Genomic DNA, 20,879 nt, shown 5'->3' with positions numbered 1-20,879 from the left:
GTATATTGTCACCCTGCTTATTTAACTTATATGCAGAGTACATCATGAGAAACACTGGGCTGGAAGAAGCACAAGCTGGAATCAAGACTGCCGGGAGAAATATCAATAACCTCAGATATGTAGATGACACCACCCTTATGGCAGAAAGTGAAGAAGAACTAAAGAGCCTCTTCATGAAAGTCAAAGAGGAGAGTGAAAAAGTTGGCTTAAAGCTCAACATTTAGAAAACTAAGATCATGGCATCCGGTCCCATCACTTCATGACAAATAGATGGGGAGACAGTGGAAACAGTGGCTGACTTTATTTTTCTGGGCTGCAAAACCAGTGCAGATGGTGACTGCAGCCATGAAATTAAAAGACGCTTATTCCTTGGAAGGAAAGTTATGACCAACCTAGATAGCATATTAAAAAGCAGAGACATTACTTTGCCAACAAAGGTCCATCTGGTCAAGGCTATGGTTTTTCCAGTGGTCATGTATGGATGTGAGAGTTGGACTCTAAAGAAAGCTGAGCGCTGAAGAATTGATGCTTTTGAACTGTGGTGTTGGAGAAGACTCTTGAGAGTCCCTTGGACTGCAAGGAGATCCAGCCAGCCCATCCTAAAGGAGATCAGTACTGGGTGTTCACTGGAAGGACTGATGTTGAAGCTGAAACTCCAATACTTTGGCCACCTGATGCGAAGAGCTGACTCATTTGAAAAGACCCTGATGCTGGGAAAGATTGAAGGCAGGAGGAGAAGGGGACGACAGAGGATGAGATGGTTGGATGGCATCACCGACTAGATGGACATGGGTTTGAGTAAACTCTGGGAGTTGGTGATGGACAGGGAGGCCTGGCGTGCTGCGATTCATGGGGTTGCAAAGAGTCGGACACAACTGAGCAACTGAACTGAACTGAAGTTTTTGTATCTTTTATAATCTCGTATTTTTTTCCTTTTCTTTTAAACAAATGAGAAAACTAAAGCTCTTAAAGCCCAATAAACTTAGTCATCCAACCATCAGACAGCACTTGTGAACTTTCCACTACACCTCATTATTTTAAACAAGGATGATGTTTACTAAACACAGGGATGAATACACTTATACACCCAATACAATCAAAGTGCTTTTATTAAGTGAACCCAAGTTTGTAAAAGTCTCAATTAATGTAGTATGTAATAAGCATGTGATTCTTGAATGCCTACTTTTGCTATTTAAATCCTCTTAGAAATAAATAATATGGCAGAAGAAAGCTTTATATACTCAAGTTGATAAATTAACATATTTTCCTTTCTATCTGCTTATTTTTCTACTGTAGTAACCATAAGGTCTTCCTAAGAATACTTTGCCTACAAAGGTCCGTCTAGTCAAAGCTATGGTTTTTCCAGTAGTCATGTATGGAAGTGAGAGTTGGACTGTGAAGAAAGCTGAGTGCCAAAAAATTGATGCTTTTGAACTGTGGTGTTGGAGAAGACTCTTGAGAGCCCCTTGGACTGCAAGGAGATCCAACCAGTCCATCCTAAAGGAGATCAGTCCTGGGTGTTCATTGGAAGGACTGATGCTGAAGCTGAAACTCCAATACTTTGGCCACCAGATGTGAAGAGCTGACTCATTGGAAAAGATCCTGATGCTGGGATGGATTGGGGGCAAGAGGAGAAGGGGACGACAGAGGATGAGATGGCTGGATGGCATCACCAACTCAATGGACATGAGTTTGAGTGGACTCCGGCAGTTGGTGATGGACAGGGAGGCCTGGCGTGCTGCAATTCATGGGGTCACAAAGAGTCGCACAAGATTGAATGACTGAACGGAACTGAAGAATACTCTGTCCCCTCGGGACATTCTTATTTTGTGTGTGTTGGTTTCTGCTGTACAGCTGTGTGAATCAGCCATAATTATACATATATCCCGTCCCTCTTGAGCCTCCCTCCCTTCCCCCCAGCCCACCCTTCCCGGTCATCACAGAGAGCCAGACTGTGCTCCCTGTGTTATACACAACTTTATGAAAGGAGAGGTCTTCAAGTTCTTCAGTATGATCACTGAAGAGTTATACTCCAGTTCAAATATGTTCACTCTTTGCAATAAGAACCCCAATGGGAAAATGCCTAAAATAGCAATGATGTGATTAACAAGGACATTTTGCCAGCAGGAGATCTATCTATCGCCCTGTTGTCTTGCCATCCCCAGCAGAAAGCAACTCATATCCTCATATCCTCATATCCTGCCATGGCGTATACTGCTTGGGAATATCCTTAATATTCCTTCTAGTCCCTTCTGAAACTATTTGGACTTTGAGTAGATTAAAGGAACAATATCAAGATAAGGCTTTCTATCAGAACATTTACAGCAAGTTGATTAAAAACACATACACATCATTGGACTCAGTAGGTTATAACTATTACTCAAAAGAATTATGGGCACTTGCAGTGAGCAACAAATTTTTTACCCCCCCCATCCCCCTCAGAATCTAAGGATGTCTGATGTTGATGCTCTTTGTCTCAATGTTTACAATCAGATTTATGAATGGTCTGAAAGGCATGCATTATTTAACATATAAGGGTCCATTTAATATGAGACTAAGCACAGTGAACATTTGCAGATTTTCTAGGCAAGGTTCACTATCTTCGAGGGATGCCCATGGTCTCTTAGTGTTTATTGGAGCAACTAGCAATAGACGCAGGGCCTTATGGACAGCACTAATTCTTCTTTTTGAAGAGTAAAATCTCAGTACTTTTTTTCGCTGACCATGCCATAATTTTTTATTTATTTTTAATTGAAAGATAATTGCTTTTGCAATCTTGTGTCGGTTTCTGCCATACGACATTGAGAATCAGGCACAACTATATATACAGAGAGGGGGCAGGATAAATATACATATATATCCCCTCCCCTTGAGCCTCCCTCCCACTCTACAAGTCCATTCTCTACATCTGTCTCCATTCCTTCACTGCAAATTAAGTTAATCAGTACCATTTTTCCAGATTCCATATATATATAGCTTTAATATACTATATTTGTTTTTCTCTTTCTGACTTACTCCACTCCGTATAATAGGCTTCAGGTTCACCCACCTCTCTCCAACTGATTCAAATGCATTCCATCTTATGGTTAATATTCCATTGTGTGTATGTACCACATACAAACCACAACTTCTTCATCCATTCATTGAATAGCACTAATTCTTACAGAGACAGTCAAGCTACTTTTCTGTCACTTGCACACCAAGGTTAAATATCCGTTATCTTAAGTTACACACCTTGAAAATGATTAATTTTCTCACATGCCCTTAATATTTATCCAAGCTGTAAAAATGTCTCATTTCATAATTGTATGGATAACAGAAATAGAAGAGACTCTGCAATTTAGGCAACTGTAATAACTGATGTTTACTAAGTACTTAATAGTAAATTAATCCTCCCACCAATTCTGCTAGGCAGATCCTATTATATTTCCTTCACAGATAAAGAAATAGAGGCTCAGAGAAATCACAGGAGTTGGAAAAATGGAGACACAGCACACATAGCAGAGGTACAGTCCCCATTCCCAATGCTGGTATTTCCCATTTTCGTCTTGCTGTGACACCCACAACTTAAAATACTGCTACCAAAAATGTATGTATACCATTTGATTAAACAAACGGTAACAAAAAGTAACAACAAGGATAGCAAATATGACATTAGCAAATAAACCAAAGTAGTACATGGGTAATAAACACTTCAAATAATATGCCTAATGGTTAGTATCATGTTATTTAAAAATCCACAGATGCACAAGCATTAAATTACTCAATACTTCAAACTTTCTAGGAGTAAAAAATAATTAGAAACTTTGAGTCCTCAAATATCTAGTGAATAGTAAAATACTTTCTAATAGGAATCAGATAATGATTTTATTGCAATAATAGGTCTTCTTCAATTTTTAAAAGAATGATTCATTTCATTTAGTTGACTTTCAAATTTGAAAATACCTAGTGCAAATATCAAATCCTAATCTGTAATGCAATGTACATAATTCATGTCCAAATATTTTATATTTTATAAAGCATCATTGTAATTTTATGTGTTGGATTTTTTTAAAAAAGAATACTAAGAAGGCTGTATGGAGATAAAAGGGGGATAGAAATAAAAGCCCAGGTAATAAAAACTATGGTATAATTTGTCACTTTGGACCTACTGAACATATTAACTGTGCTCCTGGGATGGTGTCAGACAAACATTTATGCCAGGGCATCGGATCAGAGATGTGTCCTTTTCTGCCACGTACTAGAGTCAGATTCGGGCTTCCCAGGTCGTGCTAGTGGTAAGCCACCTGCGAATGCAGAACTTGTAAGAGACGCAGGTTTGATCCCTGGGTGGGAAGGTCCCCTGGAGAAGGGAATGGCAACCCTCTCCAGTATTCTTGCCTGGAGAATCCCATGGACAGAGGAACCTGGCCGGCTGCAGTCCATAGGGTCACAGAGAGTCGGACACGACTGAAGTGACTTAGCATGCACACGCGCAGACAGATTCAGTTCCTAGAAAATCTGAGTATTTAGGAGAGTTTGCCTTGACACGTTTTCTTCTATTTGAGTTCTTCTAGTCAACTTTCTGCTTCTTCATTCCACTCCCTCAAATTGCTGAGATATAACATGTTTCATCATTTCTAGATAATGTAACCAAAATTTAACCTGCACTGTCTAATATATTTGTACATTAATCTTCTATACTAAAAATGATAGCTGTCTGGAAAAGGGAATAACTCAGAAAATAAGAATTTCAAGTACTTGGGCAAAGCCTTGGGAACAAAGATCCTGCACACTCTCTGAGATCCTTAAGTTGGCTTCCCCTCCTGCCCACTCCTCCTGCCTCAATACAATGGAGTACACCAGCAAGGGGTTATTCTAAGCCCTGAGATGCAGGCAGGGACGAAGGTGACCAGAGTTATGGGATCCAGAACGGGGGTACTTACAAGGAGTCAAACAGGGACTGAAAATCAGAGCTTGGTTTGCTCATGCCCCCTGGGAGAAGTTCTTTAGCTTTTTTAGAATGCAATATACTACAATAATGTATAATATATTAGATACTAAGTAGGTTTCCCAGTTATTAGGGTTTGTAGGTATGATGATGAACTGGGGAGGGCTGAGGACAAAAACCTATTTAATAAGGTTGGTCAGAGTTTCCTGGCAGCTCAGTGGTAAACAATCTGCCTGCCAATGCAGGAGACATGGGTTGAATCGCTGATCCAAAAAGACCCCCGTAGCTGTGGGACAACTAAGCCTGTGTGCCACAACTATTGAGCCTATTGAACCTGCACTCTGGGGCCCAGGGGCAACTACGGAGCCCACATGCCACAACTGCTGAAGTCTGTGTGCCTGAGAGCCCGCGTGCCCCGTGTGCCCGAGAGACCGCATGCCCGAGAGCCCGCGTGTCCTAGAGCCCACGTGCCCGAGAGCCCGCGTGCCCGAGAGCCTCCTCCACAACAAGAGGAGCTGTTGAAATGAGAAGCCTGCACGCTGAAACTAGGGTGTAGCCCCTGCTCGCCACAACTAGAGAAAAGCCCGCGCACAGCAAAAAATAAAACAAATAAATAAAAATTATTAAAAAAAAATTAAAAGTTGGTCAGTAGCCTAAACTTAGTATTAGGAATGCCTGAGTATAAACAAGATAATCAGATTTAAGCAACTGGCTTTAGTAGTTACCCAACATAATTTTCCAAGAGTAAAACTGAAACACTTGTTTCAAGGAATTCAAATAACATCATAATGTTGAGTATACACCTGACCTTACTGATACGCACTTTTTGAAACCAAAAAGAAATAGAATGAAATACAAATTTTTGCTCAGCTTCACTTATGAATGCATGCACTGCTTCCCCAACTTCAGAGCCATTCTTTTTATACATGATGAAAAGAAAAACATAGAATTTAGAAGACTCTTGAGAGTCCCTTGGATTGCCAGGAGATCAAAAAAGTCAATCCGAAAGGAGATCAACTCTGAATATTCATTGGAAAGACTGATGCTGAAGCGGAAGCTCCAATACTTTGGTCACCTGATGCAAAGAGTGGACTCACTGGAAAAGACCCTGATGCTGGGAAAGATTGAGGGCAGGAAAAGGGGATGACAGAGGATGAGATGGCTGTATGGCATGGCACCACTGACTCAACAGACGTGAGTCTGAGCAAACTCCAGGAGATGGCGAAGGACAGGGAAGCCTGGCGTGCTGCAGTCCATGGGGTCACAAAGAGTGGGACACAACTGAGCAACGAAACAACAACAACAAAATGGTTTTACTGCCTAAAGTAACATCTCAGACACTATCAGCATGAATGTCTTACTATCATTTGATAAGGCCAATGTAACTTTAAAAAAAAATGAGAGAGAGATACAGACTGAAAAACTGACGGAGCTGATGAATCTTGAGTATGAGAGTCTTAGAGAAAGACCACATCTGCAAGCTATACAATAGAGAAAAATATGTTTCAAGTGGAATGCAGTAAAGACTCTGTGTTTGATAGGTATGATAAACAAACTTCTCTACATTCTCTTTAGAAAGGTCACAAGTGACAAGAATTTCTGTATTAATGAGAAAATATCTATGAAATGCACTGGCTAGTCACATGAAGGCAGAACCTGTCTAAAACAATCAGAAAAAGCCCCAGGAGTGTGTACATACACTACCACTCAGCTAATTTCCCTCCTGCGTTCTCTTGTTTGTCTAGGAAAACATGCCAACAAAGGGGTCAAGTGAAAGATCTATCTTAAATGGGAGAGGGGCAAGGTGAACGGCTTGAATTTTAAAATCCAAGAGGGTATTTTTCCTATCCCCCCTGGATATCTGTCCCCTAAGCTGGGTAATTCTATCTGGCAATTAAAATATTACATGACATACTTCCAATGATTATGTGAATTTCATCAATCTTTAGGGTAATTCCTTTTCAATTTGGGTTTTAAAGCACCTCTAGCAAAGAGTGGGGTGTTTAATTAGCTGTCTCAATTCCTTTGTCTGATTCAAATTGTTATAAGCAGATCACCAGATGATGCCAAGGATACAAAAGACATGTTCTCAACAAATGCATGTCTCAACCAAATGCAGGCCCCACATCTTAGCCAGAAATTCACTATTCAGACTACCTCTGAACATCTGACACAGAATGAATTGACACATGGATTTCACTCTTTCATTGTTAATCTTTCACTTTCTAGATATGGAAGATTATTTTGTTATAATAAAAATAGGATGGGAATGTTCAAAAGAAAACTGGACAGGTGCTGAAACTAGGTGTCAAATTTTTAAAACACTGGAATGACTTCATGAAATAACCATATTTCCCAAAATACAGAAAAAGGAAAAGCTTTATAATATTCACTATAATGCATCGTAGGAAATCATTACCAGCTAAATGAAAGTTCTAATGCAAAATATGGAGAAAATCAGGTGTTATCTTATTTCCTATCTCAACATTAGAAATTCTCATTTAGGAAACCATTCACTGTGACATCTATATAAGACAACCTTATTTTGGCATAATATTATTCTGACTGTTATACACCTGCCTGTTCTCTGGACTATGAAAGAAAAATAGCAATTTTTCAACCATAATAATCCTCAAGTCTTTTTAATTAATACAGATATTTAGATAAAAAATAAAACAGCTTTACATCAAAAGAATTTCAGATGCTTCAGAGAATAAGGCAGAGAACTCAGAATTACTTTGGATATATTTGATTATAGTTCTGTAAAAAAAAAAAAAATTCAAATGTGTTTTTAGAAAAAATCATCTAGAAAAGTCATTACGATAACATGGAAATGAAGGTAATTACATAAAAATACAGGAAGATCCAGGGTCGTCATGGTAATAAGATGTAAGCATCTACATTTCTGGATATGAGCTGGAGACAGCATCAATTAATCTTTTTTTTAAAGATGAATCTCAATTTTCAGTCTCTCGTGCTTACCATTTTTTAAAGAACACGTGGAATACTGAATGAAAGAGATTTAGACTGTTATCATCGCTTTTAAAAAAATCAATCAATCTGTAAACCACTGAGGATTACAGAGTGAAGAACTTCAAGGTCTGTCTTCAACTCAACTATGATAGTCAACATCCAATAAAATTCGTAGTGAATGGCTTGTAAAGGGGAGAAAAAATGAACTACCCTCCCCCCAAATTCTTACAAAGCAATTATCATGTTCTAGCAATTGGGTGTTATGCCTTTAATCATCATAAATATTTATAACAAGGCCAGTGTCCTCAGGCTTTCCATTCAGGTTTTAAATTGCCCTCTAAGTAATTAACTGCTAAAATTACCCATTTGTCTAAAATTGATATTATGCTACCATACAGACTATTAGTTAATAGTGAATATTTATTTCAGAACCATATTGCAAACAGACACAGTTTGTAGGCAATTAAAGTAGCAGAGTGACTACAGAAATTTAGTTAACACTGAAACAATTTTTTTCTGATGTGCTTATTCCAACGCTTACATGGAATATATAGCACAAAAGAGGAAACTTTAACAGATGTTTTGCTGGGATTTAGTACAAAATTACCATAGACTACTCTGTGGCTTATTATGAAATCACTAGGTATGTACTCTTTCATTTGTTCCCTTCTACCCCCTCAATCTTCGGTGATACATCACCTTTGTAATGCTTGCAAGTTGACCTGATTTACAGTAAAGAAAAATCGCCTGAATTCTTAGATGCATGGTATCCCAGCTTTTTAAAATAAACAAGTTATATGAAATCCAAACAAAGATATGCACATTTTTATAATCCAAGAGAAATGTTCAAAATGTTTCTCCATATCATCATGCCACATAATGATGAAAGCAAAAGTCAAAACTGTCAAATTTAGAAGCAAGGAGATTTGATTGGTATATTTTCCTTCTGTTCACCATAATCAATATCTTCTATTTATCACATCCAACCCTTTAATAATCCATGAAGTATTTAACCAAATGCAGAGCTTCAGAGTTATTGCAAAAACATGTTCTTTTAAAGACAATCGCTTATCTCACCTGGTTTTCACACCCTACATTTACAGAGAACCATCAAAAGATCTTATTTTAGCTCAACTGTTTTTCTTTATCAGCATCCAGCACAGCATTATGAACAGCTGTTAACTTAGTAAATATTATTCCTAGGTTCTTCATTTTGCATTCAGAAATTTTAAGTGACAATAAATATCACCACATGAAAAAAATACGTTAATCCATCACATAGAAATACCCATGGGACATCTGCCACTATGTCATTGTCAGACTTCTTTGAGAATAATTTCACCTGCAGTGCAGATTCTACATGGAACCCTGGAGGAGTGCATTGTCTCTAAGCAGACAAACTGAAGAAATGCCAGTGCATAATTAGCTGAGTGGCCTCCCATGGAAACCAACATGGTAATAAGGTCTGTCTGCTTCCATGCACTGCAATTCAGATGCCAGAACACAGGCATTAACAAGATGCATTCCATTTTTTTAACTTCCCATACCCTCAGAGAAGGTAGAACTATTATCTCCACTATGAAAATGATGACAAACCAATGTGACTGAGTGCATATAAAGTCACAAATAAAAAAGCTAATTGCAGTAATTTAATAAATGAATCATGCAATGTAAGGAAAAGAACATTGGACAAAAAATCAAAATGCTCTGACAAAATGATTTTGATCTTTATTTTACATCAAATGTGGCAGCTGAAATGGAAGACTGTTTTAGGACACTAATCCTGGAATGAGGCTGGCTATAGCAGAATCTTAAAGAGGTGTTTGTCTTTTTTTAACTATGTAATACATCAACATGTGATATTGATTACATATTACAATACCTCATATTGATTGTAATATTGAATTATAATCATGTAAATGTTATTTGCAGCTGAGCCATTACATTTTATATGAATACTTTTCTCTCCTGCACAATAATTTGTTTTTCCCGGTGTAACAATCTAGATCTTTTGTTGGTTGGTTTGTCTGCCGTTGTTGAGTTTTCTTTGGGGTTATCACTAATTCAACACCAAATTCTTCTTCCATCTTGTGCATGCGTGCTCAGTCCCTAATCTGTGTCCAACTCTTTGCGACCCCATGGACTGTAGCCCGCCAGGTTCTCTGTCCGAGGGATTCTCCATGCAAGAATACTGGAGAGGGTTGCCATTTCCTCCTCCAGGGAATCTTCTCGACCCAGGGATCAAATACACATCTCTTATGGCTTCTGCACTGGCTAATTCTTTACTACTGAGGCGCCTGGGAAGCCCCTTCCAACTTGTAAATCTGCTCAGACACATTTGATATTCGATCCAACAGTCTCATCTTAGAAGTCTCGCCTGGAGTCTTCTGACCTGTGCAATTGGACTGACGGGTTACTCTCTCAGCCTGACGCACCACTGTTATCCTGGGATTCTTCTCATCATCTCAAGGATCTCCATCTCTCTTTTGTAGTAGCCTCTATTGCCAGGTTTCCTGTTCTTTTCTGCCTTGGTTTATTCTGAGTTACAGGGGGGGAGTATATCTTCAAGTAGTTTTCTGAGAAAGGATGCAAGGTATGCAAAATTTTCAACTCCTTGAACATCCGAAAATAATTATTCTGCTTTCACACTTCATTGATAGCTTGCATATTATACTAGATGGGACAATTTTACATCAGAATTGTGAAGCCATTGTCCCACTTCCATCTCCCTTCTAGGGGTTGCTGCTGAAGTCTAAATGGTGAAGGTGGTGGTGGCAGTTTAGTTGCTAGGTCATGTCCAACTCTTTGTGACCCCATAAACTATAGTCCTCCAGGCTCCTCTGTCCCTGGGATTTTCCAGGCAAGAACACTAGAATGGGTTGCCATTGCTTTCTCCAGGGGATCTTCTTGACCCAGGGATTGAACCTGAACTACTGCATTGCAGGTGGTCTCCTGCATTACAAGTGGATTTTTCACCAACTGAGCCACCAGGAAAACCACCCTAAATGGTGAAGACACCACTGTAATTCTTGATTCTTAGCAGTAAATCTGTTTCCTTTCAGTAGGATCTGTCTTTCAAATCATGCTCAGAAATTCTGCAATAACAAATATTACTGTTCTTCTATTTTCATTAAATATTCTGGGCATTGAAAATATCTGTTTAATCTTGAAGTTCACATCCTTCACATCTAAAAGAAGCATAATTCAATTTTTATTATTTTAATAAATCCATCCTATTTTCTCCAATTATTCAGATGGTCCATCCCCTGAACTGGATTCTAAATTTTTTAAATACTTTCTCTTGTGTTTCAGATTTCTATTTTATGCTCTACTTTGTGCACAAGCATAAGTTGGTACAATTCTCCAACTTTTTCTCCCATCCATTCTTACAACTGTTGTTTATTTTATTAGTAATTGCTTCATTTTATTTTAGAAAGTACAAAGAAGAAAAGTGGAAGAAAGTAGACTTTGCTTAATAGTGAAAATAGAAACCTGAAGGGGAATATAAAATACAAAAGCAAATTGCAAAGTTTGCCTACAGTAATGGTGTAAATTGCATCCTAAGTAATCCTCTCTCTCATTTAAAAATTGTTGTTATTTTTAATTTCTGTCATCATATTGTTAATTTCCAAAGCTACCTCCTGTTCACTGATTTATCCTTTTTAAAATAACGGGAGATAGTGAAGGGCAGGGAGGCCTAGTGTGCTGCAGTCCATGGGGTTGCGAAGAGTCAGACACGACTTAGCGACTGAACGACAACAAAAGTAACGCAGCATTGTGCTTTATAGGTGCACTATTCTCTTTTGCCTCTTAGATATCATTATTGATCATTTTTTTTGGTGCTTCTTTCTCTGTCTAATCAAAATAAACCAACCTTGCTTCCTCTGAGTTACTTGTTTGTCAAGTGGGGCCTTCACTGTAGAGTTACCGAGATCCTGTGGGTCTGTTCTCTTGGACTGACCAGATGCCCCACAAAAGATGCTTTCTGTCTTCAGGCCTGGGTCTGATACCTGCTTTATGAAGCACCCACGTCCCCTCCTACCTGCCAGCCCCTGCTGTTCCCTCGGACGCCCCACCATGACCGGGCAGAGTGACCGCTGTTGATGCAGGCAGGCTGGGGGCTAAGGCAGCACCAGGCCTCACCAGCAGCAGCTCTCCAGGCTGGGGCAAACGCGCACAGGGCCACAAGGAGAGCAGGTGATGCTGGCAGTCGTGGGAGGCACCAGGCCTCCCAGCCCCGGCCTGAGCAAATGCCCACCATTTCCTGCTTGAGAGAAAGTTGCTCAGTCGTGTCTGACTCTTTGCGACCCCATGGACTCTATACAGTCCACTGAATTCTCCAGGCCAGAATACTGGAGTGGGGAGCCTTTCCTTCTCCAAGGGATCTTCCCAACCCACAGGTCTCCCGCATTGCAGGCAGATTCTTTACCAGCAGAGCCACAAGGGAAGCCCATTTCCTACTTAAAATGCTTTTAAAATTTTGATTCTGGGAAAAGAAAAGAGACTGTATAAGTATATACATGTGTGTGCATGTCTGGCTCAGATGCTCCAGTCATGGTCATTTCTTTGTGACCCCATGGACTGTAGTCTGCCAGGCTTCCCTGTCCATGGATTCTCCAGGCAAAAATACTAGAGCAGGTTGCCATTTCCTACACCGGGAATCTTCCCAACTCAGGGATAGAATCCACATCTCCTGCATTGGCAGGCGGACTCTTTACCACTGAGCCACCAGGGAAGCCCATGTATACACACATATATATATATACACATATATACATATATGTATTTTTTTTTAATTTCACAGATGACTATTCTATGGAGCCCAGTTTGAAGACCTCTTCAATGCCAACTGAAATTTCTTGCACCCTTAAGTATTCCAACAACTGGGACAATCAAGAACATTTTGGCAAATCCTCAAAGAAGCCAAGACCTCAATAGCCATGGGGAAAGGGATACTCACATATCAATACCTATTGCTGCTTCTCATATTTGGAAGGATATACATGTTACATATTTGAATGATGTATATATACATATACTAAGTATATGATGACTGATCATGGGGCGAAAGAAAAGCTTGCAAAACGGGTAAGAGTTATTGAAATACAATTTCAAGGAGTGCAGCCTAGTAACTGAAAATCAGTAACCTAGAAGCTCAATCTCCCCATGACTATCAAGAAATTAAGGAAAAATAAAATGTAATGGAAAAAGCAGAATTTACTAAAGGCTACAGAAATCACCAGTGATGCTGGCCTGAGGACACTGAACCCAAAAATGCTCTGTGGGAAGAGCTCTCTTTCCTTGCTTCACAAATAAAAGTTGTCCACCAATACTTACCCATAACTAATGAGCCACAAAATTAAAAGACGCTCCTTGGAAGGAAAGCTATAACAAACCTAGAGAGTGTATTCAAAAGCAGAGATATCACTTTGCCAACAAAGGCCCATGTAGTCAAAGCTATAGTTTTTGCAGTAGTCTTATACAGATGTGAGAGCTCGACCATAAAGAAGGCTGAGCCAAAGAACTGGTGCTTTTGAACTGTGGTGCTGGAGAAGACTCTTGAGAGTCCCTTGGATTGCAAGGAGATCAAACCAGTCAATCCTAAAGAAAATCAGTCCTGAATATTCATTGGAAAGACTGATGCTGAAGCAGAAGCTCCAGTACTTTGGCCACCTGATTCGAAGAGCTGACTACTGGAAAAGACCCTGATGCTGGGAAAGATTGAGGGCAAGAAAAGGGGGCAATAGAGGATGAGATGGTTGGATGGCATCATCGACTCAGTGGACATGAGTTTGAGCAAACTCCGGGAGATAGTAAAGGACAAGGAAGCCTGGCACGCTTTGGTCCATGGGGTCACAAAGAGTCAGACATGACTAAGTGACTAAACAACAACAAAGTGTTGGTGAGAAGACCAAACAAGGATAATGGAAATCCAGTGATACCTTTGTTCTTTGCAAAGGCTGAGTCAGCTCTTTAATCTCAATCCTGTCACTGAATTTAAAGTCAGGAGGTCAAAACTGGCTTAGAGGTCAAAATCAGCCTCTGATTTCCACTGATTTTAGTAGGTCCTGGGCTTTCACTAGCTGGGTTCTCTGCAGATTACCTGGGCTGAAGTGGAAAATAGGAGTAAGGCGGTACCATGCTGTTGCTCTTTAACCCAATCAACCCTAACAAGAGAACATTAAATATAGTGATGAGACGACTTGAGATGTTTTGATGTTAAAAAAATTGCGGTCATTAAACATTAGTATTGTACTTAATAATACTATTAATTAGTATGAAACAAGATTAATTTAAAAAAATCTCTCAGCCTGCTAAAATTTCTTGCCCAATCCAACCACTAAAAATCTATCTATGTCAATGGATACAGATGTTTAAGAAAAGTGAATAATCAAAAAACTTAATCTAAATAAAAATTTAATAAAACAAAAAATCATAACAATGAAAAAGGACATATATGAAAAAAGTAAACAAATACTCTAAGTAGCATAATGATTCTAGTATTTATTTTAAAAAGAATGTCTTGCCAGAGTCCCTACAATTTCCTACATTTTAAAATTGTACAACAAAAGTGATCACCTTAAAAAGCCCCATCATTAATGTTACAAATATCCTAAATCGCCTTCAATTTATTAAGAAAAGAACAATGCAATAGAAAAATTGAACAATATATAAGAACAGGCAAATTGTAATGGCAGAATTACAAGTGGTCAAGAAACATGAAAAGATGCCCAATGTCACTAGCAGTCAAGAAAATGCCAATGTAAAAACATTTCATTTTTACTCATCAGAATGGCAAAAGTTTTAACGACTGCTTAATCAGTCCTAGGGAATGTAGAGAACAAATCCTTTCGTCATTTACTACCATGCAGGCAAATGTTTCAATTAAATTCATTACAACTGACATCACATCTCTAATTAATAAAGAAAACCCATTAACTAGATATCAAAAAAATAAACTATATACAATAAAGTATTATTTTTATAAAGCAAAAAGAAATAAACACATGTAACACTATATGTGAAATCTACCTCTACTAGCAAAGGGAAAATACAACAGAAAAACCATGCCACACTGCAAGAAAGGTGCAGATAATGAATGGGATGAAAAGGAGACAAATAATGATACTTCAAATGCATTTATATCACTCAATGGGTCCTCAGGATCCTGAAATGTAGCCATTTCAAAACTAAAATGTAAGCACATCATTAAGCCTACTGATAAACTTTAGTATCTTCTAACTCCCTAACATAGGCCAAGAAAAGAATCTCCTCTTTTAAGTTTGAAATACCGGGAAAATTTTCCAAAATGGTTGCTAGATCAAAACTTAGAAAAGCTTAACCCTTTTTACACATAGTAATCCAATTCCTGGTAAAAGAAATAAAAGAAAACTGAAGGAAAAATCATTTTTATCTGTTTATACAAGCAAATGAAAAAACTCATGTTACTGTGAACTCACTGTAACACTGTTTTGGATCATAATAATACATTATTTTGAAACCAGTTGGTACTTCAGTATGGAGCTCAAAGCTAGAGCAACTGGAGATTCCTCTCTACTGAAAACACAGTTTTGGCAGGATTCCACTAGATCCCTCTCATTACTGGCAAATGTTTCTCCATGAAGGAAAAACAGGATGCAGTTTAAATAATAATATTCCAGTGAAAATATTTAATGCCCAAGCATGGCTTTCAATGTCAAAGCAATGACTATGGTTCACTTCAGAATCACTTTTCCTTACACAATTAAAAAAAAATTATAGGAGAGGGATTAGATTTTGGTTCAAAAAATGCACATGAAGAATGCTAAGCCTTGACTTAAAAGATCTTTTCCTACCTTCACATTATCTGGATGCAGCCCCCCAGGGTGCTTGTCCATGTACTGACATAGATCAGTATGCTAGAAGAAAGAAAGGAAGACGTATTAACATCCCTCTGGCTATAACACAATTAATCAATATTTTTCTATTACAAAGTCACCGCTACTTTCTGAACTAAGCAAATACAAGACAAGTGGGTGGATTTTTTAGTGTATGCAGTTGCACGCTCCTCCACCCTCCATTTCAACCACAGTTGAATCATTACTCCAGATTCTATCTTATGTTAAATATATCTGTGCATTAGAAAGAATTTATGTCTACAATTTGTTAATTTGTTAACTGCCTAATTCTCACATTGAATATGTATCTCTTAAGTGGAATAAGAAGAAACCTTACCTAAAATATATATCTTAACTTCAACTAAAAGCATATCCACATACAGTTAACCAATCCAAATACAATTTCAATTACCTTGCATTTTTCAAGTGGAAATGAAGGTGATGGTTATTTATTTTGTGTGACATGTAAGTATTACAAACAGATCATTCTAAGGAAATTAATCATTGGATGTATTTACATTTTTCATAACTATATTCATTAAAAGATGATTTTCAGATTCTCAGCACTCTTGAATATATTTGAAAAAATATTTATTTTATAAAACTTATATAATGATTTACTTTCTAAATCAATGCAAATACTTCCAAAGTTATAAATTAAGACAAACACATCCAGATTTATTTTAAAAAGAAATATCCCAAGATAGCAACTTATACTGTAATTCTTCCAAATATCCCAAGTTGAATTTGCACACAATTGTATATTTTTTTTAATGCTTTTTCTGTTTATATTATGAGCTACATAAAATTTCTAAAGAAACATGTAGAGTTGCTATACAAATTTTCCTAATCTTATTTATTGGTGGTAACAATTTTATGATTTAATCACTCTGTAAAAACCAGTGACCATGATTATTTATGCCCCATTATCAGGCTTCAATTGTTGAGGAATTATAAGCTTTTGACACCTTCAAGAACCTGTACATGGTTGTAGCCATGACGATAACAGTTTAGATTCCTTTACTGAGTTTTTATTGCATGCCAGCTGGTAACGGCTGAGAATACAGAGCAGAATTTAGCATTCATTCATTGTTCATCATGGACTTGTCAACTCATTATCTTACAGGCACTACACTAGTCATTTTCTTGCTGTTGTTCAGTCGTTAAACCGTATCCCACTCTTTACTACCCCATGGACTGCAGCATGCCAGGCTTCCCTGTCCTTCACTATCTTCCGGAGTTTCTTCAGACTCATGTCCCTTGAGTCAGTGATGCCATCTAACCACGTCATCCTCTGCCGCCCTCTTCTCCTTCTGCCTTCAGTCTTTCCCAGAATCAGGGTCTTCTCCAATGAGCCGGCTCTTCGCATCAGGTGGCCAAAGAAAGCACTGGAGTTTAGTGACACTAGCCAGCCAGGACACAGAATTCCAGCAAACAGATGTAGGTGGGGAAAAACCAGGATACGTGTGATTACAGGACAGTACGTTGTACACTAAGAATACTAGTGGGTAGTGTTTGAGGACACAGAGGGGGGAGCTTAATGTCCGCTAAAGACAGGCCACAGCAAGCGACACTTTCAAACAAGATCTGAACAGAGAATGAAAAGGGGAGCCAGGGGGAGAACAAAAGGACCAAACCTGGGACAGAAGAAAGGCGCTTGGATGTATTCTAAGACCACATTGCCTTTCTCTTTTCCACACACTGAGGACAGAAACTGTGTACTTTTTAAAACTTTTTATTTTGTATTGGGGCATAGTCAATTAACAATGCTGCAACAGAACATGAAACATGCAACAGAACATGGCACATGAAACATGCAACAGAACATGGCACATGAAAAAGCACTTTTTAATATATAACATGATACACAACTGTAATGTGCTCGTTGCCTCACACATAATAAACTGTTAAATAGAAAGCACATCCAATCATAACAATAATTACATAAACATGCTAAAATTTATTTTAAAAATGTAAATTTTCAGTTTACAAAACAAAATCAAACACACTCTTTCCAAGATAAAGCTAAATATAAGAAACAACAAAAATATAGCAGAAAACCTGAAAGTAAAGGAATACATCATATTATATATTATATATTGATGTTATTTATATTTTATGATATTTATACTGACAAATACCAATAAAAAGCAAAAAGCAACTTATCAATGTAAATGTTAAACATAATAGAATTCAAAGAAAATGGATTAAATACTCATTCACCTAGCAACATGGCATTATCACTATAAAGCAAACACTGATCAAAATAAAAGAAGCAGCTCAAATTTTCACAAAATCTTGAAGGTTACTTATTTAAAAAAAAAAAATCAACCAATGAAATTGACAAAAAATTTTAAAAATAAAAGGAGGTTATATAAAGCATATGAGTAACACAGCTAAAAAGCATGTTTAATTTTATGCGCAATAAACTTATGCTACATATGCTTAAAGAAGTGAAATGATGTTAGGGACAAAGCTTCCACTGTACTTTCTACTGGACATATATGCTTTAAATGCAAATTGTGCATATAAGTAAGTGACAGAGTCTCTGCTTTCAGAGAATTCACGTTCTGTGGATTTTTATATACCTGTGAAATTACTGTAACTTTTTCCAAAAAATAAAGTATTCAAGCATTTTGTTTGAAACCAACCAAACAAACAAAATCCCCACTTAACTATGAGGATGGAAATATATCAGGAATGGGGGGAAAAGTTCCTGATTCTCCTATGTACCTTACATCCTTCTGTGTACATATGCATGCCCAACATGGATAACAAGGAGGCTTCTCCAGAAAGGAGATCTTGGGAAATTTCAAAAAGATTTTTCCCAAACCTTTAAAAATGTTAAATTTGCATTCCCTCAGCTATATGGCATGAACATGTATGTATGCACACACATGGCTGTCACTAGCCATGTAGTCTTAGGTGGGTTCTATAACCTCTGGGTATCGGTGTCTTCATCTGTGTTATGGGGATAATCCTAGCACACCTACCGCATATGGATATTGTGAAAATTAGTATGTAAATATCCATTATGGTTTTACTACACTGCCCAGCACAGGGTAGATGCTACAGGTGATGACGAGGATAATGATGGTGATTTTCTGTAGTGTGTTTAGAGTATGAAGGGATATTTTGGAGGATTACAATGCTAAATACCGTTTGAGAACTGGAACTCTTAGGCGAAACATTTGATTCCTATTATATGTGTTCTTCCTGTCTGAATGTCCAGACATTCTCATTCATACTCCAGAGCTCTCCGTACACAACCTCTGAGACTACTTCTAGCAAATACATCATTAATCTCAGATTGCTCGGGGTGATCAGGGGCAAGAATCTGGAGAACCTCAAATGAAGGAAAAGACAAAAAGGTGGTATAAAGTCTTATTTTGAATCCTGGCAAACTTCCGTTTTACCTTAATTAAAAACTTTCTTTTCCCCCCTCTCTTTTTTTAACACACGCCTGGAACTACATTAGATGTGCCTAAATTACAAATTTCATTACATCTCTTCAGTTTAACTTCTCCCCTTAGTTCAACTGCCTGGATTATGTGACCCTTGTGACTTTTCCTGGTCCAGAAATAACAGAAGTAAATTTAACAATCACGCTGGGAGGTCATTCTCTGCTATTACACTTTTTTAAAGCCATCCTACACATACAAGCTCTGAACAGAAGGCCCCTACGGCCCATGACCAACAGATCACCATCCACTGATGAGACATGCGTAATCTCAGATCCATCTGACTTGACCTCTGGCCATTTCCTGTTCTAAAAATAAAAGCAGTATCTTTAGACTAGGTGCCTGGTAACTATAGACCAAGCCCAGTCACTCTTCCCCCTCCAATCTCTATCTTGGCTCGTGGCTAGCATCTCTCCTGGCCTGCACTGCGTTATGCTTCACTTCATCTTCCTGCATCTCCCTCTTCTTCACTCTACAACTCCTGCTGTTCTTCTGGGCAATGCTTTTAGAAGTACTTGTGTCTGACAGGTTTATACCTGAATGCCTAAGAGTACTTCATCAGTCTTCCCTCTATAGAGTGTGTGGTTTTAAACAAAGCTATCAAGTGTGGCTAGATTTGTACACCAAGCAGAAGAGTGAGAGCAGAAAGAAGCTGGAAGGTTCAATCCCCACACTTGCATACATTTCTTTCAAAATCAGGTTCCTCTTTCCTCATTGCTGATTACCCATCAAGTAGCATTTATTTAAGGTTCCCGTGTGGTGCTAATGGTAAAGATCCCGCCTGCCAATGCAGGAGACAAAAGATATGCACGTTTGATCCCTGGGTTGAGAAGATCCCCTGGAAGAGGAAATGGCAACACACTCCAGGATTCTTGCCTGGAGAACTCCATGGACAGAGGAGCCTGGTGGGCTGCAGTCCACGGGGTCACAAAAGAATCAGACATGACAGAAGTGACTTGGCACGCATGTACGCAGCATTTAGTATAAAGTTCACAAAGGTGCAGGAGTATTTCAAGGCAAAGGAATTTGAAGAACATATCTGAAACCATAATCCCCTGAACATAAAAGTTTTCTGTAAAAGAACCACATTTACAGTTTGGGTTTCTCCATGTTGACTTCATTACACTGTGGCAGGATCAGTTTAGAAAGCAGAAGACAGATATTTCTTTGTAAAAAAAAAAAAGCAGCATGGAGAAAGACCATAAAATATTGAAGAAAAGACGTTTTCCTCATAAGCACTTTCACACAGCAGAGTCTCACTTAATTTCAATCATATGTAGACAGAACTACATGACCAACAGAACACAACCATGACACTTAAAGAGAAAGTCATGAAAGGAGGCTACAAAGATAAACTATAAATATGATGACAATTTTAAACAGGCCTGAGTGGAGAACATCCCTTCGAAAGATTACCAGGAGAAAAAAATCCAGCCAAAGAAAAAGATGAGAAACAAGCTGGACGACGCCATTCACCTTTTCATGTTTTCCACTCTCCATTCCTTGTTGGTGTTGTTCCCTTGCTCAATCATGTCTGACTCTTTGTGACCACACGGACTGCAGCACGCCAGGCTTCCCTGTCCATCACCAACTCCTGGAGCTTGCTCAAACTCAAGTCCATTGAGTGGGTGATGCCAT

General features: G+C 38.3%; 1 protein-coding gene across 5 annotated transcripts in view; it reads right to left on the bottom strand.

Annotated features, from left to right (window-relative positions):
• Nucleotides 1-20,879, bottom strand: part of CDK14 (cyclin dependent kinase 14) — a 738,271-nt gene that overhangs the window by 327,871 nt on the left and 389,521 nt on the right. For all 5 annotated transcript variants that reach the window (XM_061164852.1, XM_061164854.1, XM_061164850.1 and 2 more), the window contains one exon: nt 15,739-15,801. In XM_061164852.1, the coding sequence (XP_061020835.1) occupies nt 15,739-15,801 (63 nt within the window). The remainder of the gene's footprint in view (nt 1-15,738; nt 15,802-20,879) is intronic.

The sequence above is a fragment of the Dama dama genome, chromosome 18 (assembly GCF_033118175.1).
Source record: "Dama dama isolate Ldn47 chromosome 18, ASM3311817v1, whole genome shotgun sequence".
Lineage (NCBI taxonomy): Eukaryota > Metazoa > Chordata > Mammalia > Artiodactyla > Cervidae > Dama > Dama dama.
Note: the sequence above shows the minus strand (reverse complement) of the source record. Positions and strands in the feature narration are given on the sequence as shown.